Source organism: Phyllostomus discolor, chromosome 14 (assembly GCF_004126475.2).
Source record: "Phyllostomus discolor isolate MPI-MPIP mPhyDis1 chromosome 14, mPhyDis1.pri.v3, whole genome shotgun sequence".
Taxonomy (NCBI): Eukaryota; Metazoa; Chordata; class Mammalia; order Chiroptera; family Phyllostomidae; genus Phyllostomus; species Phyllostomus discolor.
The window spans coordinates 35,476,110-35,503,408 of record NC_040916.2 but is presented as its reverse complement, the minus strand read 5'-3'; the positions used below and the strand labels follow the sequence as shown (position 1 = coordinate 35,503,408).

General features: G+C 54.6%; 1 protein-coding gene across 1 annotated transcript; it reads left to right on the top strand.

The window, feature by feature from the left end:
• Positions 1-111: 111 nt before the first annotated feature.
• AKNAD1 (AKNA domain containing 1) lies at positions 112-27,040 on the top strand. Its single transcript, XM_036015222.1, has 12 exons — positions 112-1,134; positions 2,168-2,365; positions 3,232-3,405; positions 3,502-3,564; positions 8,165-8,298; positions 10,968-11,124; positions 12,068-12,290; positions 22,289-22,411; positions 22,505-22,612; positions 24,488-24,569; positions 25,753-26,173; positions 26,894-27,040. The coding sequence occupies exons 1-12, from the start codon at positions 112-114 to the stop codon at positions 27,023-27,025; spliced, it is 2,838 nt and encodes a 945-aa protein (XP_035871115.1). The 3' UTR covers positions 27,026-27,040.
• The last annotated feature ends 259 nt before the right edge of the window (positions 27,041-27,299 follow it).

Sequence of the window (27,299 nt, the reverse complement as noted above, 5' to 3'; positions counted from 1 at the left end):
CTCTGCGCAGACCAGGACACACGGTGAAGACGGTCCCTGAAAACCGGCTCTACTGTCACAGTCAAGAACACCAGGGGCGGGCACGGCGGACGAGGGTCAGGCCGCACGCCCATGGATGAAGCCCATCTCTCGGAAGACGCGACTTGCAAGCGACAGGAGGGTCTGCCTTCCGGTGGGCGTCCCCCCCAGACTAAGCCGTGCGAGGGTCACCGCCCTGCCTCGGAAAACCACACTCGGGGTGTCTCGGATCGAGCTAGTTCAGCGGCAGGGGACGCCCAAGGAGCGGCTGCACGTAAGGAGAGTTGCGGAAATGCAGGCCCGGCCCTGGCTGTGGATGGAGTGCATGAAAACACCGTTGAGCAAAAATGCGATAAAGAGCAACGATGCGCCACAGACCCTCCCCTTCCAGCTGGAGGAGACCCTCCAAAGTCCAGCATTTCCGACATTTTACAGCATCACCTTTCCAAAGAGGAATTTTTAAAAGGTGATGGCATCAACTGCGAAACTCTGCCAGAGGTCTCCAGTGCCGACAGTTCTGGCGAGGCTGTTGTTAAAAGCGTCCTTCTTCTGCCTTATGTCCAGAGTTCTTGGCCAGAAGAACAGGCCCCAGAGCCCACCGGCCAACTCGGCCCCGAGAGGGGTGACGAGAGGGGTGACGAGAGGGGTGACGAGAGCGGCGCTAAGCCGAGCCATTCTCCAGCTGCCGCAGGAGCAACCGCCTCTGAGCTGGGAGAGCCAGCGGCCGCTGGAGACGGCAGCCGTCCGGAAAGTTCCAACTTTCTAACCGAAGCCAAGAGTCCAAGCCACAAACAAGAAGGTGGCCGCGGGCAGACACCCCGGTATCAGGAGACTGAAAAGGCAGGGTCAGGCCTTGGGTTCCAGGGGGACGGAGTCCATCGCCAGTTCTCTGATTTCTACAGTGTCGCTCCCACCGGGAAAATCCCTGAAAACAACGTAACCGATGAACCGCTTCCAATGGATACACAAGACCCCTCTTCTCACGATCTGAGAGACAGGTTAGCTCTTGTGCGAGACATTTTAGAAAGCCTGTCTGGGTCGAATCGCGTTGAGGAAGAGGAGCATGGAAGGAAAGCGCCTGACCCTCCCCGAGAGACAGAGGTAAGTGACAGTCATCTCTAGGACGCCCGGACTCAGGGCCCTGTGCCTGTCCCCGTGTGAGTCTTTGGAAGGTGGTTGAAACTGAGTTCCAGTTCCGAGGTGCCCGGGTTCTGGTTCTGACCCAGCACTGTGACCTCCCAGAAGCCCCGTGGGCGCCCTCATGAGAGGAATGGGGGACTGGACTAATGGTGACACATCACAGAATAAAATCCAAATTCTTCAACCCGGGATTGGAGTTCCCCCATCTTCTTTTTTTTTTTTTTTTTTTTTACTTGGTTCTACCCTTCGAAACGGAGCCCTTCTCCCCCAGGAGTCGCCCGCAGTCTCCCGGCTGACCCTGACCCCCCCCTCCAAGGCCCTGAGCACCCTGAACTCCTGCCTTACGCAGGACACCCCATCTCTGCTTCCAACCCCCACGGGCCTCAGGACTTCTCAGAACCCTGCCCCTCACAGACTTTCCCCTCCTTTGTTCAGTGTTCTGTCAGGCAGTTATCTGACCCCGCTTTGACCCCCAATAACCTGGGGATTGCTTCTCCCACGGGCCTCCAAGTCTCCATCGCTCCATTGCCTAACTTCCGCCAGAGCCTGGGCCTTGTGGCTTCCCCCCATCCCACCCCAAGTTATCAATGCTAAGTGCACAATTTATTCTGAGTCCCCTTTACCCATCTTCCCACCCACCCCGACTTCCCAGCACGCTGAGGCTCAGGGTCGCAGGGATTACTTGAGATCCAGTAGTCGAGGAAACTGACATTAATGACGGAGGAAAATATTTCCGATCTTCCGGCACTTGGCCAGCACTGCGTGCTCTTTCTTTTCAGCCTCGTGTGAGCCACGCCCCAGCCTGAATGCTGCCTGTGTCTCCCTCTCCACCTTCTCACGCTCCCGCTCCTTTCTCTTCCAGCTGAGCGCTCTGCTGGGGAGTTTGAACAGACCCCGCACATGCACACGCCTGCCCCGCCCCCGAGCCCACAGTCCCCCTAAGTCATGGAGAAGTCAGTCTGCACCCCCATGACCCTGGGAAGTGTCAGGTTCCTCCTCCTGCCTGCAGGAGAACCCCAGGGGTGCCCAGTTCTCAACACCCGGGGTCAGCGGGAGCAGGATGCCCGTTGGGCTCCTCTCCCGCCGGCACCGGGCGTTGAAGTCAGGTGTCCGGCTCTTCTCCAGCCCTTCCAGTTCCGGCGGGAGAGCTGGACTCCGGGGGTTCCACAGCCACCATAACGGAGGTATTCATGACCCCCCGAGTCTGGTGTGACTGCGACCGCTCAGCTCCCTGGCACTGGCGTGTTTCTGAGCTTTATGGGTTGTGCACAACGGGACGCCCCTGGAGGTGAACTACTCTGGACGTTAAACTCCGGTCCGGCCAGCCTGTGGGGAGCGGCAAGGGCCCGTCCTGTGTAAAATCGCTGTCTTGGCACCGGTGTTGGAACTTAGTGCACCCCACTTTATAGGATTCTCTCGCGTGTGGCCCCCACGAGCCAGGTGTCAGCGAGGGACACAGGCCTGGTGGCGAGACCACCGTGGCACCGGCCTTCACAGAGCTCCTGGTGTAGTTCCAGGAGACATGACTGCATAGTTCACACAGTGGCACCACACCGGACAGCAGTGGCAGCCGGCACGCACTCAGTGCCTCCCACGTGCCTGAGACTGCGTCAGGAACTTCACGCTCAACCCTCATAACAACCCTGCCGGGCAGGTTCCCCGTTCGCTGACCCAATTCACTGCTGAGGAATTTGAGGGCTGTGGTGAAGGGGTAATTGCCCTGGGTTGCCCAGGGGGCGAGTGTCAGAGGGCAACCTGACCTTGGCATCGGGCCCAGCCCTTGATGTATCACCCGGCTGCCGGCACTGCGACCAGAACGCAGCCGGTCATCCCGGATGACCGCGTCACTGGTCACAGCGCCCACAGTAACGCTTTCTTATCCTCTGATCACGCAGATGGAGCCCACGAGGCACGTCCACCAGGAGCGTCTCGCAGGTACGAGCATTGTTAAACCTCTTTCATGTAGACACCCACTGTGAAAACTCTTTTCTTAAATAGCAAACGGTGGTGCGTGCCGCCGGGTCCTGTTCTCTGCACTTGACGACTTTGCAGTGAACTCGCGATGGCTGGCAGCCGAGACGTGTCCTTTCTCACACAGGAACAGGCTCCGAGACCGGTCTCTTTACACTGACACCGGCCTCTCGGAAAAACCCTCCCGCCAGCTCTTCTTACATCTTCCAAAAGATATCCCACGGGAAAAAGATGTGCCAGAAGCTGAGGGAGCAGGCCGACCGACTGAGGAGTAAAGTAAGGCCTTTAGCGCTCACTAGGGACCACAGGAGCGACCACGTTCCAACACACGACACCACGTCGCTGATGGAATATTGCCGTTTCTCGCTGCAGGTGCAGGAATTCTCCAAGAGCATGGCGCGGGACTCCCCCCGTCACGTGCGGGACGAGAGGCTGGTAATCCGTTACTCTGTTCTAAACCCCTTTCCTGCAGACCCTGACGGGGCAAACACAAATGACTTCACAGCACTGGGCCGGGTCTGCTCCGTCGGGCACAGTCCGCTGCAGACGAGGGGCGGCCAGCCCGTGTCCATCTATCCACAGCAGAGCGTCCCCCAGAGGCCAGCCCTTGCGTCGCACACGTATTACGCCCTTAGTAATTGATGGTGAATCGGATCGCATTAAGATCCTCAATAACTTATTTCAAGTTGGTCGTATGGTAACCGTTGAGTACAGAATTGTGTTAATGTCTAATTTATGCCATTCCCTCTTTTCTCCCCCGTAACCCCATCTTCCCCATCCCCCCTCACCTTGCCCCCATGCTGAGGCTCCGGTCTCATCGATGATTTGAGGTCAGGGCCTTCGTGTTACAGGGGCTGAATAAGCTTAGGATTCTATTTCTCTCCATGTTGAGCCCACCCTCTTTCTCAGGGCATCTATTACTCATGGCTGCTTTTCTTCACCGTCGCCCCATAATACGTCTGGGACCGGGGAGGCTCAGGGGAGGAGCACACCAGCCACCATCACAGAGGGAGAGGAAGCCCATCCACGAGCGGATGGGTCCTGCGGGACGTAGGTTGCAAGAGCTGCCAGTGCCTGGCAACTCAATACACAAAACTCTGAAAACTTAGAATTGATCTTAAAGCTGTGCGTTTCAGATCAGAATCTTTGGGCTTCACACCCTGGCTTGCTGTATTTAATCAGATCACTGATTTATGTTGTAGCACCTTGTCCATCAGTGCCCAGGTCGTGGGAAGGGGGCGGGGGGTGGAGCCTGGCAACGGCGCTAAAAGCAGAGGCTGCCAGAGTTGGAAATGGGCCGAGAGTCGAGGACGCAGTTTAGGCCGCTGGGCAACAACGAGGCAGGAGGTCAGCCGTCCTGACCTGACATAAACGACGCAAGCACGGCTCGGGGCAGGCTGCGCTTCAGGAGCCAGACAGCAGCACCCCAAAACCAGGAGGATCCAAATGTTAGTTAGAGACACGGCTCATTATCCATTCAGTCATCACGCTAATTTAACAACTCATTTGTTTGTTCAACAAACACTTATCCGGGACCTCCTGTGTCCTGGAGTCTATACCAGGCCCTAGCGATTTGGAGATGAGGAAACAATTCCTTTGTCAAGCGGCTGATAGTCGCCCAGGAGTGACAGGTGGGTAGGTACGGTGGCCCAGGGACAAGACAGTGCTGAGAGGCGAGGGACTAACTGCCAGTCACTGCAGTGGACCAGAGGACCTACGGAGCCTGGGTGCCCGTGGCGAGGAAGGAGGGCGGGGCTAGGAAGGCAGACAGGACCACACCAGGAAAGGCCTCTGACTCACGCCCCGGGAGTTCCGGTGTCGCCCTGAGGTCCAGTGGTGGGCGTCGCCGGAGGGTCTCAAGCTGAGCAATGGCGAGCACCCTGAGGGCAAGACTGTAGGGACAGAGACCCTCGAGGGAGCCGAGCCCGGGAACAAGCCCTAAGGCCCTGAACCTGGGCTGCCGCCAAGAGGATGAGAAGGGGTCACGCCCGAGGGTTGAAGGTCGGGCTGGCAGACTGGAAGGGCGGAGCAAAGGGAGGGAGGAGGCTTGGATGAACTTCACAGTGCTATCTGGGGCAAAGAAGGTCAGGAACAGAAGCGGAGGATCCGGTTCCGAGTGGGTGTGGGAAGCAGGCAGGAGGCGAGTTCGGTGTGGGGCATTCTGAGTCCCCTGGGGGACATCCAACTGGAGGGGCCCGGCAGGCAAGGAGAGCAGCAGATCCGGGCCTCGGGGGGGCTCGTCTGGGCCGGAAAGGCAGGCTTGGGTGCAGGTGTGGGTTGAAGCTATGGGGCACGTGAGACTGACTGCCCGGGCCAACACGCAGAGCAAGCGGTGACGTGCAAGGTTAGAGTCACGGGAAACAGCACCCAGGGGCAGGTGAAAGAGAGGGGTCCACCACGGAGACCTAGGAGGGGTGACTCAGAAGATCAGAGGGTCGAGGCAGATCTGGGAGGGGCAGCGCCCAGAAAAGAGGGCTTTGAGAAGTGGGGAGCGGCCCCACCACCAGATGGACGCAGCGGGAAGGAAGCAAGATGTGTGCTGAGTCTGGCAACCCTGAGGCCTCGAGGGGCCTTGGGCAGCCCCGTTTCAGTGATGCGGTGGGCCCAAGGGAGCCGGAGTGCGCAAGTGGGGGAGTGAGTGGTGCAGGGGGTCTCCGAAAACCCGAGCTTTCACAGGCGTTTAGAGGGCCGAGCAAAGCAGAGGGAACGGGTTCGAGGCACTAGCCTTCTGAGGCCTTGATTCAGGACGTTCCTTCCCAGAGTTAGAGGGCCACGGGGATTCCTGCTGGGACGGGGAGGAGAGGCACGGTGACTCCGGATGGACCGCGCCGGCCTGGGTCTGGGCGTTGAGGCCCTGTGCCCCGGCGTGGGGAGGCGGCCAGGCGGAGCTAAGGCCGACCTCCCGTGAGCAGCGCAGCACAGAGTGCAGTAGAGAGTGCTCCGACTTCGGGGCAGACACCCAGTTGCACATGCTGGTGGCACAGCCTTACACAGGCGGCGTGTCTTCCCACCTCAGAGTGTCACGAGAACTCGGCGAGGACCATTCATGGCTGGGAAGCTGTCTCCTGTCTTCTTCTGAGACGCAACATGATTCAAAATCCAAGGTCCTAGCTGAAAATGGGCTTCTCTTGTCTCTCTGCTTTGAACACCTAGTTCTTTCTCAAGGCCTTCATGCCACTTCTGTGCTACCCATCCCTCGATGGCCAGTCCTAACTTCATTCTCACCCACATCTCCGCACGTTCGCATCTTCACTTGGGTATGCCATTCTCACGGAAAAGTCTCCCTCGCCCAACACTGTGGAGCTTGTTGATGTTGCTACCTTCATTGAAAAGCATCGGCCTGCCCAAATTCCTCACTGAGTCAGGCCCTCCACATTCCAAGCATCACCCGGCTGGACCCCTGAGCCCTGCCTGGAGAGTCGCACACCCAGGCCTGAGGCCTGGCAGGCACCAGGTGGCCCGCTCCGGTGGCGTACTCTGGGAGACCTTGAGAAGGCATTGTTCAACAATAGTGTGGGCAAGGTTAAGGGAAACCAGAGAGCAGTGGAAAACAACAGTGGAGCACAAGGGATGGAGGAAGAACAGATCCTGGAGCCCAAGGAGAGTAGCTGCGGCTGTGGGAGTAGCTGGCAAGCTCTGCGGCTTTTGGCAGAGACACAGCCGGTCCATGGTTATACAAGCAGGAGGAAGCCAGGGAAACAAAGGCCCCTTACCCCATTCACCTCCAGCTCCTCCCTCCTGTTGATGCCATCCCTGGAAGGTCAGCTTCCTGGGTGGGGCACGGAGAACCACGGAGGACGCATCTGGAGGGGGAAATGGAAAACACCTGCCACACTCGCCATTTTTTATACCCAACAGCCAATATGTTTCCAAGCTTACTCATTTTTTATAACAACAAGAATTGGTAATGATGATGATGATGATAGCTACCCTCTATCAAGTATGTGCTATGCTCCTGGCACTGAGCATTACCTCACTGAATCTCCACCATATGAGAAAATTGAAATTTAGAGTTCAAGTTCACTAAAGTCATACAATTAATAGCTGACAGAGTCTGAACTTGAACTCTGGTGTGTCTGATCCTTTAACCCCGCTGTGGTATGTTCCAACCCTTGGGAGTCTCTCTGCAAACCTCCCTTTCCTTTCCATTTTTGGGGATACTGCTGCTTGGTCTGGGCCCTCCTGAGCACCCCTCAAGCCTGACTTAAGTGTCCCTTCTTCCACGGAGCCATGGCAAAGGACTCCGATCCTCGGTCTCCTTTCCCAACTGGAATGAAGCCCCGGAGACCAGGGACTGCACCCGATATAATTTTAGATCCATCACACTTTCAGCGCAAGGCCGGACACAGCAGTGCTCGGGGACTGCTCAGCGGCTGCGGCTGCAGCTGCGGAGCTAAAGCCCCTGCCCGTCCCACAAGCCCGTCGCCTGCGCGGCTTGCACGTTCCCCTGCGAGGCTGCGTGTGGTGACGCGGTGCCGTTCGGAAGACCCACTCGCAGCTCGTGGCTCAGCCTCCAGCTGTTCCTTCCCTGTCTCGCCCTCTAAGTGCCGCAAACTCGAACCCAGGCCCCCGAAGTGCAGTTTCCTTTTAAGATCTGGGTGGCATCGGACGTGCTTCCCGGAGCTCCCATTTCCTCCTCTATAAAACCGGTGATAACATCTACTTCACAACACCTGCAACACCGATGCGTCGGCTAAACAGGATAATGAATGGGACCGTGCTACATGAGCTAAAAGTCATTGGGCAAATAGGATTATTCACATCCTGTTGAGGAGGTCAAGGGGCCCCTGGGGGGGGGGTCTGGGAGAGAAATCAGGAGACACTGAACTTCCCAGCTTTGTGCTCCGAGGGCGGCGTGAATGTCGAGACAGCTCTGTCTGTATTTGAGGTGTCAGACTGTGACGCAACACAAGGGCCAGGAGAAGGACGGTGACTTCGTTTTGACACTACTGGAGGGTACACCCTGTGTGGTTTGGGGGGAAAACAACACGCATGGGGTTCCAGGTGAGTGATCCCAGCGACTTCTCCGCTACAGGCCCTGGAGAAACTGCAGGGACATCTCACATTGCTGGAGCAGGAGCTCGTGGCCAACAAGGAGAAGCACCTGACTTGGAAGCAGCAAGCCCGCAAGCATGACCCCCCAGCCGTCGGTGACTCTGACCCAGAAAGGTCAGGCTTCGACTGGGAGGGGTGCGGGGGTCAGAGAAGAGAGCCCCTTCAGCCGGGGTTCTGAAGTGGCTGCTGGGCTAGTGCCCAGAGAGCCACTGAGGGTCCAGAAAGGTCTCGGGTCAGAAAAACCGCACCACCTAGAACAGGTGTCGCCCGGAGCAAGAAACAGGAAGGAATGCCTGCTGTGTGTGAGGTCCCGTGCCAGGTGGTGACCCAGATGGAGTGTCCCAGATGAACAGTTGTCCCCTGGAGGCCCAGGTGTCGCATCCGGGGGACAACTGTGCCACCATCTTGCATTTCAGTGGATGTCCCTGTACCCGGTTCTGAGACCCGGAGGAGCACAGGAGAACCCTAGAGAGGCTCACAGTCGAACCCCGGGGGGGCCTCCCCATCCCCAGGCTCCCCCGTCCTCTCCTTCACGCCACTCCTGCCCCTGCTTCTCCTACCTGCTTCTCCTCTCCTGTCCCTCTCCCCCTTCCCTTCTCAGCCACAGCCAAGTCCAAAGGGGCCGCGGGCAGGGGAGGGCTGTCGTCAGCTGGATTTGTGAGGACCCCACAAATCCTGACAAAGGGGAAACATTAAAACGTAAAGTCACAGGATCCCTGTGTTAATCCACCTTAGAAACTCGGAGTCACGTTCCCGCTGAGGAGTCCAGCTGGCCATTTTTATGGCACACGACCCCTCTCCCTTTCCAACCCAAACAGCTTTGCGATGTATTCCAGGAACCGGGGCTCGGGCTCTGCCCGTGTAATTTCCTGCTACGGATGAAAAGATTCCATTTACTGGGCTCAGCATTTGTGAGTTCAGCTCTTTCTATTCATAGCATTCTAACACATTCTGGAGGCCAAAATATGTTAATGGTCTATATTTTAGCACTCGCATCCTGCGGTACTTACCCCAAAGTATAATTTTACTTTTTCAAATGAATGAAACCTCTGTCTACTGTTATTTCAATACTGAGTAATTAGACAGCAAGGATGGGGTTTTAATACTGCCTTTTTTCCCCTCAAAGCTTTTTTTTTTTTTTTTAGGGAAAAAAAAAGATCTCCACCTGCTTTCCCTGTTTGTTGAAAAACAAACAGAGTGAGGATATTTTCCAAGGAATCCCACTCATTGGCAGCAGTTCTAAAGACAGGGCTCTGTGCACACTCAGACCAAAGCGACGCAATCAATGCCTCCTTTATACCCCAGTCCCACCCACGCAGAGCCTGGCCCCAGGGTAAACCGGGCTTCCACCGCAATTACATCCCACACACAGGAAAAGTTTTCAGCGCGGGGGCGAGGGAAGGACCCAGCCTCCCTCGAAATGCAGCGAAGCCACCCCAGAGCAAGCAGAGCTGCTCGGTGCCAGGCTGGTCCTCCTGTTCTCACGTGGGTGTGCGTGTCAATGAGCAGAGCCCACGCTACCCTTGAGGTGCTGGAGTGTCAAGAACCTTCCAAGTGTTGAGTCCAAAGGCCTTTGCAGACGGCTTTCTGTAGGGGAAAGAATTCTGCAAAGTCACCGGCTAATCACTTGTTGAAGTCAACTGTTGTGCGCTTACTGAAACCTTCTTATCGTTGCCTTTAAAAGGTAAGATGCAAAAATTGCTGTTGGATTTCACGCATCCTCTTTGTCAGAATGTGGTCTGGAAGTGGCTCGGTTCTCTCACACACCAACACCCAAGCCAAGGGGTCAAGAAATGGGGTCCTTCTGCCTCCATCGAGCCCTCCTTCCTGGTATTACCATCTTGTGCTTTACCTAAAAGATCACAAATTCCCTCAAAAACGCCATTTCTCCATCCCCAAACCTGCCATTTTGACCGCAGGTCAGCCCCCTTCTTCCTTCACTCACCTTCCAGCCCCATCTCTTCCCACGGCCTGTGGCCTCTGGTCATCCTCTTTCTGCCTTTGCACTTCCGGTCTCTCTCCCTGACCTCTGCCTTCTGCCCTTCTGCCCGCTAGGGTAGGACACATTTCCCTCTGTTTGATTTGATTAGCAACGTGGCTTTTCATGCTTAGATCTTTGTCCCCCCAATCACTGAAGGGGCCAGCCTCTCCCCACTGGTTGAAAAAGGCACTTTTATCCCATACAAAACCTCCATGGGTATCTGGGCCTGCTCTGTCCCTCCCACTGAGCTAGGCGTCTGTTTCTACAGCAACCACACGGCGTTAAACTACCACAGTTCAGTCTATATTTTGAAATGTTTCCCTCTTTTCAAAACTTTCTTTAGCTACTCTTGCACTCTCTTATTAAGACTTTATAAATCAGCTCACCCAATTCACCACATTTCTTAATAAAAATCCCATTAGAATTTTGTTCAGGATTGTGCAGAATTTACAGACTCACTCATTCCAGAAGAGTTCAAACCTTTGCAATAAATATCCCTGTCCCGGACCATGTTTTAAAAATGTGGATGCCGCACACTTTTAGTTTGAGACATTGGAAGCACAGAAAGATTCAGTGATTTATTTGCCCAAGGATACACAGCTAACAAAAATAACAAAATAAGGATGAGAGCCCAGGCCCTGGGAGGGAAACTCTAACAGGTGTGTGTCAGGCGGGCCCACTATTGCTCTTTCTGCAGACAGACCACTTTGGTAATCCAGGTCACTGCTGGAGTCGGGGACTGTCGATGCTAACTGGACTGCTGACTGCACACCCTTTAAGATGCCTGTTTGTGTTTCCTTAGAAAGGCGGAGGATGCAATGTTCAGGTTGGAGATGCTGCTTGAGGAGGCGAAAGAGAAGAGGGACAAAGACGAAAGCACTCCGGCGAGCCCTCCTCCCGCGAGCTCCCCCGCCGCCCCGGCTCCCTTGCTGCCCCCGTCCTCTCCACGCTCAGACGAGGTAATGCGGAACCCACAGCCCAACTCCATGCCGGGAAAAATGGTCTGTGTGCGCTTATAGAGTCCTAAGTCATGGAATCACAAAATGCTATTTTAATCTTTCATGAAAATTTGACTTTCCAAAATCCCGTATGTCATATTATTTAAAGTGGGATCACATTGTAAAAATTAGAAGCTATTTCAAGTGTTGGCTTCTGAACTATCTTATTAGTTTGGGCTGTAATAAGGCAGTCTAAACTGATGAACCGCTGAAGAGCTGTTTCTTCTGGATGAATAGTGATATTTTTGTGGATGGAAATAATACGTCTTAATTTCCCCTCTTAATGGCTTAGTACTCGCTCTTCTAAATAAAGAATAACACACTCGGAGAAAGAACTGTTTCCATGAAGCCGCATCTGCATTTTTCTCTCTCAAGTTCAATTCTTTTGGGTTCTCCACAGATGCAAAATTAGGAATTCAAATCAACCCCCCACTGTCTTTCTCCACTTTTTGTTTTTGTAACCTCAACTATCAGAACATTTCAGGCTAAATTAAAATTCTGAGAAACTGAATCATCTGGATAATTGCCTTAAATTGATTCTTTTGTTTCGGACAGCATTTGAGGACACAGCCCGTGGCCGGGATTCAGAAGTTGAATAGGTTTTTGTCAGAGTTGAGGACCCGATATTGAGGATCACACAGGGTGGGGCAAAAGTAGGTTCACAGTTGTGAGAACATGAAACGGTTCCTTCTTGTATTGTTATTTATCAATTATTCATTACTTTCCATAAAGGCACTGTAAACCTACTTCTGCCCTATTTTGTATAAATGTTAGCCTTGCCAAAGAAGTGTGTTTGCCTCCTCAAAACACGTACCTTCCTAGGAAGATGGCATTCGTTCTGAGGCCCGGCTTCTGAGTGAGGCCATTTCCCCAACCTTCACTTCCAGCCCCCATCCCACACCAGGCAGGACTCTTCGCTTGGTCTGTGAGCCCAGAGCACCGTGGCTCCTTTGTCCTGGGGCCGCTGTGCCTGTCTCTGTGTCCCGAACATCTGACCGAGTGCCTGGTACAGAGAGAGCAGATGCTCAGCACGGTAACCGCTGAGCTCCTGCCTGCGCTCCGCAAGCAGCTCCCCAGGTCCCCGGCAGGTTACCCTGCAGTCGGGGGCCTGAATTGGCCTCAAGGTGGTGAGGGGCCCGGAGAGTCAGGCCCGCCTCCGCCCAGCAGCAACCTCAAGCCTGGGCCTGCTCTCGGTCCAAGATTACAGCCACGACTGTGAAATGACGAGAACGCTACTGTAACTTTAGGAAAACAGGGTCTACGGCTAGTGTTACTGATTCTTGCAGGAGATGTTTACGGCTAAGTGTTAGCACTCTTCTAAGTATGGGGGACAATAGACATGAACAATCATCTGCCCTCATGACGCTTGTATTTCTGTGAGGGTCACGTGCAAGGAACCAATAAAACTGACATGTCATCACAGGATGCTAAAAGGGCCATGCAGGAAGTCATGACACATTCCTTATGACCCTGGAGCCAGACTGCCTGGGTCCAAACTCTGGTCTGTCACTCAGTGGCTTTGTGGCCTTGGGAAAGTCACCTAAACGCTCCTTGCCTCAGTTTCCCCCCTCCTAAACGTCCAACTGCGTTTCCACAAAGTCTTTATAAACCGTAAAGCTCTGAATCAACAGAATGATTGTTCACGGCTTATAGCTTTGCCATCGTCACTTTTGACCCCGTGTTTCCCATTCTCAATGAAATCCCCTCCGAGTGCTGCCCCAGACCAGCGGCGCTGCAGGGCCCCACACACAGCAAGCCCCTTGCCTGGATGCCGGCTGCTCTGACCAGCACCCAGAGGGCAGAGTCACTACGGAGAAGGGGTCGGGGCAGGTTTTTCAGAGAAGGCAAGACTGGAACCGAGTTCTGGGGGGAAAGGAGGAGGCAGCTAGAGGAGGAGGCAGGAAACAGGACTCCAGGTGGGGTGTGGAGGTGCCTTGGGGCTCGCCAACCCCCACAGGACTGCAGCCCTAGCAAGTCCCTCTGGGCAGCTCTCCAGATTCCTGGGAGCAGTTCGCAGTGCCCGGCCCGGGGCCCATGTGCGCGCTGGGGGCTGGGGACAGGGGAGCCCCAGCAGGACGCAGGAGGCTCCTGGAAGGAGGACTTGAGTCACCCACCCTGCAGGCTCCAGCTGGGACAAGGACAGGCCCCTTTCTATGCAGCGGCGCCTCAGGGAGGCTCCACGGAGAAGGGCCCATCATGCACCTGGCTCCCCAACGGTGCCAGAGGACCAGACTGGCCTCTGGGAGAGGCCGTCTGGAGGGGGTGGGGGCAGAAGACCAGTGGCCACAGGATGTCCCCACCACACTCTGCCTCCAGCTGCTGCTTTCCACCTCCCAGGTCTGCTGAATTTAAATTCCCTACTCCGAAGAAAAACCAAATAATCCCCCAAAGCGGCGCTCCAGGTAACTCAGGAACGGATTCTAAGAGTCAAACTGCCTGCTTCACCTCTTTAAAAACCAGACCAACCAGAGCAAAGGGCCTCGAGGTCATCACTGATTGCAGTGTCCTGTTCAGTACCTGGTCCTGCTCCGCCCAGGCCACGCCGCTGACTCCACCAGGCAGGCACCCACGTCGCCGAGGGCGACTCTGAAATGGACAAAATCAGCTGGCTCTGCACCGAGGGGCACCCTGGGGGCTGGCGCTGCTGGGAGCGACCCATCGCTAACATTTCCCACTCTCGGAGCCGCTAGCTCAGAGCTTGCCCAGGTGGTTGGGCCAGGGCAGGGCGCTCCAGCTGCAGCCGGCCTCGAGTCACCTGCGCCTCTGACGGGAGCTGAAATGCAGGCTTCCAGTCCCTAGTTTCGGATGCTCTGCAACTCTGCGTTTCCAACAAGCTCCCAGGTGAGGCCCATGCTGCTGTCCAGGGCCACAGGTGAGAGGATCTCATTATGAACAGATTGGAAACATGGGTTAAAACCCCTGGGTCTCAAACGATAACGACACAATTGAAAGCAGCTCCCAGTCATAACTCTTGGTTCAGAGCTTTACGGTGTGCAAAGACTTTTTTTGCAGAAGAGCAGCTGGAAGCTCAGGAGGTCAGGACATACTGGATCTCAGCTGGGGCCCAGGTGAGCCCTCCCTAGGATCTGAAGTGTGAATCAGCCTTGAATGTGCCGTGCAGGGGAACCCCTGTTGACCCGGAAGTGTTTGAATGACAAAAGCAATATATGCTATGCCTCCCCCCCCAAAATCATAAAATAGAGAAAAGCATAAATATTTCACTGAATGTTACTAATATTTTTTCTAATTTTTAAAGTTTTTTGTTTTTGTTTTGTTGTTGTTGTTACTAATATTTTAACATATATCTGTCCAGTCTTTTTTCTCTGCACACCCATACACGTTTTTGCAAAAATGGGATCCTACCCTATGTATTGTTTTGTGATTTTTTTTTTCATTTAACATTATGTTGTGAGGAGTTCAACGTATCACTTAGATATGCCTGCAGTTTCATTCTTAAGGGCTGCACTGTTTCATCATAGGGATGTACCCTGACTCATTTCACCAATCCCTCATGAATGGACATCTAGGTTTTTTCCAGGTAACATCATTTTAAACACAAACTTTTTCATAGTTGACTAGTTCCTGAGAAGAAAAACCTAGAAGTGCAGTTAGTGGTCCAAAATGCACACACCGAAAACTCTGACCCGCGGGCCTTGGGAAGCCCACAGCAGCCAGTCCCCAGCCCACAGCAGAGTGTGGGGCAGTACGTGCCTCCAATGTGACCCCACCCCATATTTTTGGTTCTTTTCCTTTCTAGCCTTTGCCAAAGCGGTAGAGGGAAAACTGGCATCTCATGCATTTAATCTGTATTTCTTTGACTATTTGTGAAATTGAACCCATTTTCCTATGTTTCTTGGTCATTTCCACTTCCTCTTTGACAATGTCAATGTTTTGTTTTCAAAACGGAACCCGACATTTTTTTTAAAGCAGACAACTGGGGAAATACTATGAGCAAGTGAGGTTCCACAGTAAGATTTTCAGCACACCAGGTGCTCTACAGAGCAGAGTCCTGATTAAGAACACGGCACACAGGGAGAGGAGCAAATCCCAGCTCCGCGTGTCACTGGTCCCTCTCGGGGCGACCCTGTCAGGCTGCGTCAGTTCTCTGAGCCCCAGGCTGCTCATCATGAAACAGGGACAGCAGGCCAGGGTGGTGGGAAGGAGCAAGGGAGGCCGCGGGAGAGGCACCTGGCCCAGTGAGCCATCAGCACGTGCTTGTGTTTATTAACAAGTAACCACGGAGACCCTCCAAAAAATTAATGGAACAAAAGACACGAAGTAGAAAGTCACAGGTAGGAAATGCAGCGAACAAATCAGCATGTAGGAAAGCGCTGATCTCCTTTAATAACAGAGGAAATGCTCATCCACACAGGGCGCCCCCCCCCCCCCCCACTTATTAAAGGGACACAAACATTTTCGGCTGGTAACTGCCCGCGCAGAGGAAGGCGTGGCCATGCCGAGTGGCCCCCACTGTTGGTGGCCGTGTGGTTCGCCCTTGGTGGAAAGCAGTTCGGCAATTCCTATCACCACACAAACATGTTCTCAGCCTTTGACCCAGGCATTTCCTAAGGAAGCAATTCACGTTCGGAAAAAACGACCGCACGGCGAGCGCTGCTTGGGCCAGCGTTGCTCAGGACGAGAAAGGTGCATGTGTCTCCTGTTTGCCGGCAGGGTGAGAGGCATCCTCAGAAATGCGCGCCAGGCGCTGTCGGGGTGTTGTTCTCATGTGTGAAACAGTAACCCAGGTCTCTAGGCAGCCCCCAACCCTGTGCTAATTCTCAGTTGAACATGTTTCTTTGGAAAAGCTTTCAAGCCCCGGCTGGCATAGCTCAGTGGATTGAGCGCGGGCTGTGAACCAAAGCATCGCAGGTTGGATTCCCAGTCAGGGCACATGCCTGGGTTGCAGGCCATGGCCCCAGCAACCGCACATTGATGTTTCCCTCTCTCTCTTTCTCCCTCCCTTCCCTCTCTAAAAATAAATAAGTAAAAGCTTAAAAAAAAAGAAATGGGCTCTATTAAATTAAAAAAAGAAAAGCTTTCAGAGCTCTCCTAAACAATGGTCAGACTGACTAAACAATGGTCAGACTGATAGATTTAAAACTTATGCTCTAAAGTCTGTTCATCGTCTGGAGGAGCCTGGGGTAATTTGAAACTAAAGCATATAAAAAAGGGAAAAGTATCCTCTTGTTGTAAGCCAGGCTCTACAATCTGTTTGGAGGTGGAGAGAAGGCGAGGGGAGGCCGGGTGGGGGTCTTTCTCTGAGCCCCGGTCGGCAGGGCACAGACCCCCGAGGGCGGGATCAGACCGCGCAGGCAGCCCTGAGTGGTGAGTTGGGCCGAGCCGCGGCTGCCTGCTGGGCTGTGCTCGAGCAGCCGAGGGATGAGTCACTTCCGTGGTCACAGCCACATCTGTGTGTGTGTGTGTGTTCTGGTGCAGCGGGACCCCCGCAGCCCCTCCGGAAGGCAGACACGTGCGGAACGTGCAGAGATGGCCGGTCGGAGCTGTGTCTTCTGCCGCCGGGTCCTTGAATGGTGAGAGTGGCAGAACTCCCGGGGTGGGTGGAAGCTGGGCCCGGGATGAGGACTCCAGTGGGAGTGGGTGTCAACTCGCTGAGCGGGTGCCAGAAGCCGCTGGCGCAGTTACAGAGCCACAGGCCTCAGAGCTGGGCCCGTAGCGCAGCCCCCTCCCCCGTGGCTGTGGTTCTCCACTGGGGTCAGCATCAAAATCACCAGGGGGATTTCAGAATCATGTGCCTGCCATGGCCCCACCTCCTGTTTCAGTCTCGCCAGGGGTGGAGCCGAGAGGAATTCTTGTTTTCAGTCTCCCCAGCGGACTCCGACAAGCCCCCGGGCCGGGAACCTCTGAACGCTGCCCAGAGGAGTGTGGAGTACTGTCCCACACCATCGCACACCGGCTCCCGCCCTCACGCCTCTCCTTGGGACGGCTCCCACCTCTGCCCCCGGTCGCACCACAAATAAACCTTGTCCCACACCTCAGGGCTTCCTTCTCCCCGGTCACTACTCAGCAACAAATCTTCAAGGTAGTAAGTGGGAAGTTGTACACGGAGTTGCAGATATGAAATCCGAAGGAGACATGCGTGGTTTACAAACACGCGCTGGAGTGATGGCCAGCCCCTGTGGACTGAGAACCACTGCCTCGAAGCTTCTGTCAGTTGTGGAGAGGCGCCACCTCCGAGGTCACCAGGCCCCATGGACTGGGGCCAAGCTTGCCTAATTTACCTTTGGAAGGTCAAGGGTCAAGGTGGGAGGAGCTGTTTGGCAACCACGGCTACATGTTGTAATGGACTCTAATAGAAGCAGATGACAAGGTCTGAAAGACCAAAGTTTCCTGTTGGAAAACATTCCACCGCGGGAATGGGCACGCGTCAAAAGCGGTCCCTGAGCTCCCCACTCCCCCAAAGAAACAGTGTGAGTCTGTGCTAACATCCCCCCCGCCCCCCGCCCCATCACCCCACCGGCCCAGCACTTCACACCGACCTGCCAGTCATCAGCTCCGGCTGTCAACGTGGCGGGCGCTCTCCGAGCCACCACCCCAGGCCTACCACCTGTACTCGCTGAGCTGAGAATCCAGGTTCTGGATGTTTCAAGGCGTTATTAAGCATAATCAAAATACCTTACATTTAAAAAACATTCCCATCAAGCATTCTAGGTACTAAATGTTTCTCTTCCAAACTCCCAGTCTAGACGCCACAGGGACCAAGGCTCTAGACTGGGTTTACTCTCTCATGACTGACAAGGGGAAGAGAAAGTCAGACCTGAGAGGGAGCGCGCTTCTGGGCAGCGATGAGACACACGCGCATGGTGTATACACCGGGCTCCTGGTCAAGGACACAGTCTCGGAGGAATTCACCGAGCAGAGGGTTACGTACACACTTTACTTTTTTAGAAGACTCGCTCCCTTAGATGATTGTGTCCTTTATAAAACTTGCTGACGGACATAACGTGTGCAAGGTGGTGCATACATGCACATACATGACACAGATGCTACGTGTGAAGTGCTTATCCCTTTGTGGGATGTCTGCTGCAGAACTTCGGATTTAAGCTACTGAAACTGTCTCCTCAAGTGGAACTGCCCTTAGCCGTTAGGTTTGGCAGGAAGATTTCCATGCACAAAGAAGCTTGGAAGAAGCAGAAAAAGAAAGCCGTGTTGGACTGAACTCACTGGGGTGAGATCCAAGTTCTCTCCCCTTTGGAGAGCAGATGTTCAGATGCCCCAGGGGAGGAGGGTGGAGAGAGAAAATGAGGTGTGAGAAAGTGTGACTCAGGAGGACAGCATGTTTTTCCAAGAAGAGGGGCGGGGCCTGGCTTCTGGGCCCGCGGCCCAGAGACTCGGGCGCAGGGAGACCTGCAGGCATTCGCCAAGCAGCACCGGGACTCGCCCCCTTCCCTGGGAGTCTGTCCCCACTCCTCCTGCCTTTCGGCCTCCGTCCAGGGAATCTTGGGCATGGTGCCCTCCTCCCTGAGAATGATCAGCTTCCCCTGGGGTCTATTACTGCGCCGCAGGGGCTGAGCAAGAGCTTAGGAATTATTATTAGAATCCCTTTGGAGGCGTTAGAAGGTCTGGCAAGGAGGGAGGCTGAAGCAGGAAGGATCAGAGGGGGTTGCCGGGCAAATGACAACTGGAGGGCATCTTCTGGTGCCCCCTGGTGGCCTCGTACAGATAAGCCCAGATGCCCCCTACCTTCTAGCCCCACGGACACCAGACAAAACCTACTTTACGGACTTTTGAAATACATTCAGTTTGTACTTAGAGAGTCAGAGCCACGTGACATATAGCAGGGCTTCTTCTTCCCTTGATAAGAACCGATTTGGAGACAGGAATACAGACAAAAACTCCAGATTCTTATAATTACAAACGTCAAGTTTCCATATTGTGTATGTAGGTATAATGACTAGATATTATCCTCTGGGGAACAAAACGGACTTACTTTTAAGGTTTGGTAACTATGTTCTTACCAGGCCAGACTGCGCTGGGTGCCCCTGCTGACGCGGAAGCTCGCGGGCAGGCGGGCAGGGGGCAGCCCTGTGCTGAGGATGACCGGCCTCCTCCGCCGCGCCGGCCCAGACTCGGACACAGGGGATTAACACTTCAGCTCGACCCACACTCTCGCTATCCCCGGGAGACTTGTGCTCTAGGCTTATGGGATCTCATGCAACTTTTTCTAGGAAGCAAAACGTGGAGAGAAGAGGCCACAGGAGGAGCAGCGGCGGAAGGCTTCCTGCCGGCCTCCCGGGGCAGGCGCTGCGCCGGGACTCAAATCTCAGTAAGTTGGGGGCCTGGGGCCGCGGGCGCTCAGTCTTTGGGGTGCATCTCCACGGGGGCTGCTCGTGGCGGGTGCCAGCCCGCCACCTGCCGCTCCGCACAGCGCTGCCTGGACTGGGGTGCTGCACGTCGTATTCTTTTTTTAAATGTAAAGATTTAAAAACTAAGCAGAGTTAAGTAAGACGTGGCCAGGAGCGTGAGCGTGCCAACCCGCTTCTGGCTGGACCTGCGGCACTCCGTGGACTCGGTCACCAGGTGGCCTCGGTGTCATTGCCCGCCCAGCGAGACCCACCAGGCACACCCGTGAGCTTCGCTGCCACGCCAGAGTTGCTGCTGACTCTCCCGTGCACATTTCAGAGAGGCAAAGAAAGTCAGGGCTGGGAGGAGACCCAGAGAGCGCAGTGCTCGGAATTCAATGACTCTGAGTCACAGAAGCCTTTCTCAGAGGTAACTGAAGCACAAAACACTCCCTGGCAGAACTGCCCTGGGTGGGGGAGAGGCGGGGCTGAGCCCTGCCCGCCCACGCAGCCCCTGAGCACGAAAACCACCTCTGAGCCTCGTCTGCCCTGCTTACACATGAGGAACCCCGGGGCCAGAGGGCTGGCGAGGACGGCGTTCAGAGACCTCACGGTCACACAGCCTGTAGCCAAGAGCCTTCCTGCAACTCGCTGTCCTATGTCTCGTTTAGTTCTAGTTCTCTGTGGGTGACATGCTGTCAGTGACTGAACACTTACACAGCAGATGCTACAGCAGAGTAGAGCCTTTCCAAGTGCGGTCAGCAGGCCTCGGGGAGTAACCTCCCAAGGGGACGGTGAGGTCCTCTCTTTCCTAGCGATGCATCTGTGTGAGGCCAATGTCCCCCAGATGAAAGGGAGCTGCAGCCATGGAACCCGGCTGCCTTCGATTCAGGCAGACACTCGGGATACTCGCCAGCACACAAAACAGGCCCCTCTCCCAATGTTTTTTAATTTTCAAAAGTTTAGTTTCTGTTAAAAAATGTTTTGTTACTATGAAATAGATTATTTTTAAATGACATAACAACTGAGATATTTTTAAAATAAGCTCAGTTAAAAACAATGTTTGTGAAGCCTCAGGACTGCCCACTGAGTCTGGGAAAGGTCTGAGTCTGTACAAGCAGAAACGATGTGAAAGTCGCCCGTGGACATTCCCCTGCCGGCCGGTCTCAGCGGACCGAGCGTGGGAGACGGCCCGCTGCTACGCAGGGGGGACCTCGCCTCGGGCACACGGCACGGCACTGGTCGCTTCACACGGAGAACCGCAGTTCCCCAGGGTCCTCGGCTGTGAGTGTAAGAGGGCCCTGAAATGAGACGTTTGAGAACTGTGGGCGCAGTGCATGGAACTCAGCTGTCACAGCGCCCCCGACAGGCAGGAATGACCATTCTTACAGCTCAGGAAGTGGGGGCTCCGAGAAGTGGAGTGCCCTGCCCGGATCACACAGGGGGTGCATCAGTGACACACGGATGGGGAACAGCGGGTCCCGAAACCTGCGGGCTCAAAACAGCCAACCTTTGCCACCCAGGGTCTGTGGGTCGGGAGCCGGGGAGCAGCTTACCCGGGGGGCTCGGGCTCGGCGTCTCTTGGGTGGAGAAGCCGCAGTGCAGGTGGTGCCCAGCACTGATGACTGGGGCGGAGAGTCTGTCTCCCAGGGGGTCCCTTGCGTGGCCACTGGCTGCCTGAATGTCACTAAGACGCGGGGGCCAGCTTCCCCCAGAGCAAGTGATCCAAGAGAGAACAAGACGGGAAACTTCAACGTCCTTCATGACTGGGCTTTGGCAGTTACGCGCCATCACTGCCTCCCTACTCTGTTGGAAGTGAGCCACTAAGTCCAGCCCACTCCGTGAACAACGTGCCGAAGCCTATGTGGACGTATGTCCCGCCAGCACAGCCAAGTGGCGGAGCCACGCTTCGAATGCAGGCCCGCCCGAGTCTCTTGCTCTTCCCACCAACCACACAACCTTCCCAGGGTTTGTCCCTGGGGTCCACTTGGCTTCAGGAGTAAGAAGCCATTCAATGATGAGGGACTGAATGCGATTTGGGGGAGAAAAAGCCTTTCTAGAGCTCCTTGCGCGTGTGACTTACACTTTGAAGGATAACGTTGTGAATGAGTGCAGTCATGCAGGCAGCGAGGCTGGCAGCACGGGCAGGGGCTTTGTGCCCCAGCTTCATCTGCCCTGGAGCGGAGATGCTGCCTGGACACCAAACCTGACGTGCCCACCTGCCTGGCCCAGGCCCCCCACTCTGCCCTTACCTGCCCGCACAGCTGCACTGGCCACTCCTGCTGACCAAGTTCACACCTGCACGGGACACACGTGCGCGCCACCGCCCGCCTCTGAGGAGGGCAAAGCCACGATTCAGGATCCTACGTGGGCTCAGGGAGGAACGCCAGGGAAAACCATCTGTCCAGCCGCCCGGGTGACACAGCACAAGCTCGTGGCCATGGCAGGGGACAGGGGACGAGAAGAGAATGCGGCCTTGTCGGGGCGAATCTGGAAAAACGCCTCCAAGTGCAAGACTGCCTGACAAGTCAGAGGGCCAAGCTCTGACAGGCCCGCCTGTACCGCAGACCTGCACGAAGCACCCACTCGCGCCAGGCACAGCGAGACTTTCTTTTCAGAGCTGCCACTTATCAGAACGTCCCCCAGGTGCAGAAGGGGACCACAGACGGCACTCCTGGGCTGGCAACTCCCCTTGGTAACACGGCCGGAGGGGTTCAACTCTGTGGCGTCCTACGCACACCTTGCCCGGTGAGAGCTGCACTCGCCACACCGGAGAAACTCGGGAAACTCACACCTCTTCGTGTGACCCGGGTTTTTTTTTTCAGGCCCCGACACAGAACGGAGCTGCTGCTCGGCTCCTGGCACCGGACTGCGGGGCCATAGATGCGAGACCTGCGGCACTGAGGTCCCGAACTCCCCCAGGGGCTGCCAGAAAGAACCGCTCCGAGGTGAGGGCGAGTAAGGGGTCTGGAAGAAGGCAGCGGTGGGGATGGGGAGGGCGGCTGTTCCCAGACAATGACTCATATCTTTAACCTTTTCAGAATTTCATTACAGATACAACACGCCGGGACAGAATTACTCAAATCACGAAGGAGGCAGTGCCTTTGTCCAGCTCCGCTTTTTAAATGAAAATAAAAATTCATCACCTTGTAAGTACATCTCCTGCAGGACCCCATCCTTGTAAACAAGTGAGTCTCCCAGGCATGGGGACCCGCGTTACACCAGCCGGCCCTTCCGCTCAGGGGGCCGCTGCCCTGTCCAGTCTGCTGCCCAGGCCTCCAGCCCGATGTCTGGAGAGCAAGGGGCTGGCTTGGCAGATGTGAAATCCTAAGGACAAAGGACTTTGACGGGTATTAGGTGCTAAGTGCAATCGGGTAACAAATCGTAAATATTTGCTGCGCAAGCCACCAACAGGGTAATTGCCGCTAATACTGTCATTACTCAGGAGTGGCAGAAGCTTTAAATATACCCCCGCTAATGGTCAGCATGGAAAGAAATAGGCTGTTTTTACACTCCTTAAACACCATGGCCAACCTCAATGCAGAATTTTGCTTAGGAAAAATTTAAGATCTCACGAACATTGGTTTGCCAAGATGAACGAATAGGACGTGACTCCCCCGTCCCAGGGAGTCCACAGTCCACTAAGAGAAGGGAGCCCGAGCCCAGACAGGGAGAGCTACAGGCAGCCCTACAGGCAGCGGGCGTGCGCTGGGAACAGGGCGGGCAGGACACGCTCCCTTCTTTGTCTCTGGACAGCCCTGCCTGGTCCTCTGGCGCCCTTTCCTGGAGGACGAGCTCCCGCCTTCTCTCTCTCTCTCTCTCTCTGCGGACAGGGCAGGGAAGACATCTCTTACCTTTCATAACCGCCCACGTTTAGGACTCACGGCCCTTTGCCTGACTGACCTCACCTGCCAAACCCTCCAGGAGGGTGGGCTGTCCGGCTGGCAGTCAGTGGCTCTGCAGAAGTGACAGGGCAGGCTCCTTTCCTATGGCTTTGGTGTTCGGTCTGCGGCTCACGGAGCCTGTTATTCCAGTCGGTGGGTGAGGGAAGCGACCGGGTCATGTGAACCGTGGTCTCCGACTCCTGTAGTGAACGTGCCGTGGCCAGGAGGCAGACGTCACGGACACTGGAACAGAAAATGGGGTGGGCTGTCGTGGGGGCTGTGAGGCCCCTCTGTAGACTGGGACATGATGTGCGCTTTGCTGGGACATTGTAGCTGTGACGACTGGACTAGACGGAACTGGACCAGGTGACCCACCGCCCTTTCCAGCTCTGAGTTTCTAGGTTTCTAACAAAACCCACAATTTACACCTGGAGACTACCAAAGGACTGGGACTCAGCTCACGAGTGTCTCTGTGCACCAAGACACAGGTCTGGTGGCCGGTGTCACTGAACTTGGACTCTCTGGTACTGCCCGCCTTCCATGCCTGAGGGACAGGCAACCTGCCCCGGTCCCCTTGTCGAATGGGATCCTCCTGAGGGGGGAAGCCTGCCTACTAGAGGCCAGTGAATGAGACGGGGGCTGGGGAGGAGGAAGAGGGAAAGAGAGAGGAGAGAGGAAGGTAAGGGGGGTGACTTTGACCTCTGTCTTCACTGTTCAGTCTCTGTTTTCTAGAATTGCCTTAGTGACCTACTGGTTAGCTTCTGCTGGGATCCCTGCTCCTGGAGTCGAGAGGACTTCGGGAATGCAGCGGGCTCAGCCTCTGGAAGCTATCATCCCTCCACTCTCGCATGAGACCGCGGAGCCCAGAAAAGTTAGACAGCGCGCCCAGGTCACCAGGCCGGCACCCAGGGAACCTAGATACCTGGTCTCTTGTCTGCTAGTAACGCTCCTTTTAAAAACGGAGTTTCTTTTACTGAATTCAGAATACTTGATAGAAAAATTCTTTGTTTTCCACGCTCCCCAATTTTCTTTATGAAGTATTTCATTCACACGAAGAGTTCAGGAAATGACACCCTGACAGCCACCATTCAGGGGCCATTTTTGATGCTCTGAATTTAATCACAGCCAACACTTTTTCAGCTTGTTCAAAACCAAACTGGATCTATTCTGAGAGCGCAGATTCAAAACCTTCTCAAGATGAACATGAGCCCGTACCACAAAAGTGAGTATTATTTTACTATCAGTATTGATAACAAAAATGCCTGCCCACTGGTTGGCTGTGTGCTTAGCACATTAAATTGCCTGCCCAAGATCATCCAGATCCTAAGTAGTAGAGGCAGGATTCAAGCCCAGGTCTGCTAATGTTTCAGTCACTTATTTATCCAACAAACATTACAGTGCCGACAGCAGGGTGCTGTGCTAGCTGCTGAGGACACAGTGACAAGGTTGATGACTGTCCCTGCCCTCGTGGGGCTCACTTTTGTAGTAGAGGCGGCAGTGTTTGGGAATGCCAAGAAGGGCATTCAGCGTGCTAATGCTGGGTTCAGGATTCTAATTTGGGGTTCAGGGAAGCTCAGCTCCAAAGAAGACGTGTGAATGCACTAGCAAGGGGAAGGAGGGATAGGACAGAACTCTGGTCTGAGAGAGCTTCCTGATGTGGAGAGACCTGCAGCAGGTCCAGCGACGGTGGGGCCAGAGCCTAAAAAAAGGGAAGGGCAGTGGGACAAGGTGGAGCCGGCGAGGGAGGGCTGGTGGGAGGAGCGGGGCCCAGCCGTGCAGGGGCTTGGCGGCTACAGGAAGGACTTCGGACTCTTAGCTGTAATGAGAGATCAAAGATTTTTAACCGGGGAGGTTTAGAAGATTTCTAGTGTTTTAAGAGATCACTGTAACTACAAAGCGAGGGGGAATGGTAAGAGATGTCAAAGATCGAGCACAGAGGCCAAAGAAGAAGCTAGAGCAGTACTCCAGGTGAGGTGAGGTGACAGCAGCTTGCTCAAGGGTGGTCAACACGGAGGGAGGTGGTAGAAATGGGGACAGTCCGGCGTTCAGGAGCTGTGTGAGGAGCAGAACCAACAGTGGAGCAGCGTGGTTACGAGTTCGGGCTCTGATGTCCGACTCAGTCTGGGCCCACCGCCCTTTGCCGTAGGGTGGTACTGTTTAAGACTGTGGCCTCTGGAGACTTCCTGGGTTTGCACTTGAACTCGGCGTCCTTGGGCAGGTTGCTTGACCTCGCTGTGCCTCCCTATCCCCATTGTGTTCCTCCATCATTCCCCAAGTGGGAACAGCAGGAGTGCCGAACTCAGGGTTAGTGCCTAACCCTTTCTGCGGCAGCTCGCTCTCGGGTGCTACAGTGGATTCAACTCAGAGCGTCTGCATTTGGCAGACTGGTATGCATTTGTTTCATAAATAGGCAGGGTAGAAGGTTGCCCGCAAAACAATAAAAATGGCATAAAATCTCTTCGTGGAGTTTTGCCTCTTTCTGTGTTAACACAAGAGGAGACGGATGCCAGGCAGAGACGCCCTTCGCGGCCGTGGGAACCCCCTTCTGAAGCTCAGCTGCGGTCAGCCCCGAAGGGACCACGAGAGCCACAGCGGGCACAGCGTGCCCAGCTCCCCTCCACCCACGTGCACTCACAGGGCACACCGCGCCACAGGGCGGAGGGAGCTTCACACAGGGCTGCTTTTTTCCCTTCCAGAAACAATCTTACAGCTTCCATGGCCTACGGTTCAGCCCTGGCTTCATCCTCGCCCCATTTCCACTCCCTCGGGATTGCTGGAAGCAAATCTTCAGGCAACCTGAGCTGTATCGAAGAAACACAATCTGAGGTGAGCACTCAGAAAACACATTCTAGAATCCTTGCAGCTTGGTCTAGAATCCTTAAGCCTGGTCTTGATGACCACAACGCTGATGGCCTTTAAATTTTCATAGTATGGCGGCATCAAACAATGTTCTGCTGAAAAGTCTGTGCTTCCACTAACGTGGCCTGAGCAGCCTCATGCTGGGTCCTGGGTTCTTCCCGAACTGGCTCCTGGGGAACGAGTGTGGTGGGCGATGCCTCAGCCTCAGAAGTCCCCTGGCCCAGGCAGAAGGCACAGGAGACTGTCCCCAGCGGCTCACACGCCTGTCCCAGTGACACTGGGGTTACCGCTGCCAGCCACATCCAAGTCTCACACCCAATTCCCAGGCCGCTGTCAGATGCTTCCGCACGCATGTGCTGTATCCCTGCGCTCTGTGTTTACGCCCGGCGGCGGCCACAGGGGCTCTTCTTTCTCACGGGCCTCTTTCCCTGCAGCCCAGCAGGCTGCTGACCTCACCCTCTGACTCATGCTCATCAGTCATGTATCCGTCTTTTTTCTGTCCCCTGCCCTAAAAAATATCTTCCATCGCAAACCGGTTTCCTAGGAAACCAACTCTCAAAAACAGAAACAGACCAGTGGAGAACAGAGCACTCCAAACAGAAATTCCACCTTGCAGTGTTTAATGAGAGCCCTAATAGGCACAGGGGTACATTTATGTAACTACAACGTGTGGACTTTGCTCTGCAGGGTTTAAACTCCTCTTTGGATAACGCCCTCAGGACAGCGATCGTTTTGAAAGAAACTACTGACAGGATGATTAGAACTATTGCAGAAGATCTCGCCAAAGTGCAGAGATGGAGGAATCGACTGAAATACTAGCCTGACGCAAGGCGACCAAGGATTTCTTAAAGAATCCAAAGAAAACTTGATCTTCCCCCCAAAATATTTTACTTATTACACAATTTAGGAGGATGAATTTCTAGAGAAAATGCCAAAAGAAGAAGAAATGGGGCTGGGGAACAAAGTCCTTAAATGAGAAAAAAAGGGACCTCTAATGCTTAAAATCAAATCAGCAAGTATTTATTTTAAAATAAATGTTATGTCTAAAGAAGTCAGGACAATAAAATATACTTTTACCTATTAGAATGGCAAA

What these genes read in the sequence shown, in the direction of transcription:
- AKNAD1 (XM_036015222.1), top strand. Translation starts at nt 112, where the DNA reads ATGGATGAAGCCCATCTCTCGGAAGACGCGACTTGCAAGCGACAGGAG. An exon ending in CCGACCGACTGAGGAGTAAA is followed by an intron (nt 3,406 to 3,501) that starts GTAAGGCCTTTA and finishes TTCTCGCTGCAG; the next exon opens with GTGCAGGAATTCTCCAAGAG. An exon ending in CCAGAAAGAACCGCTCCGAG is followed by an intron (nt 22,412 to 22,504) that starts GTGAGGGCGAGT and finishes TAACCTTTTCAG; the next exon opens with AATTTCATTACAGATACAAC.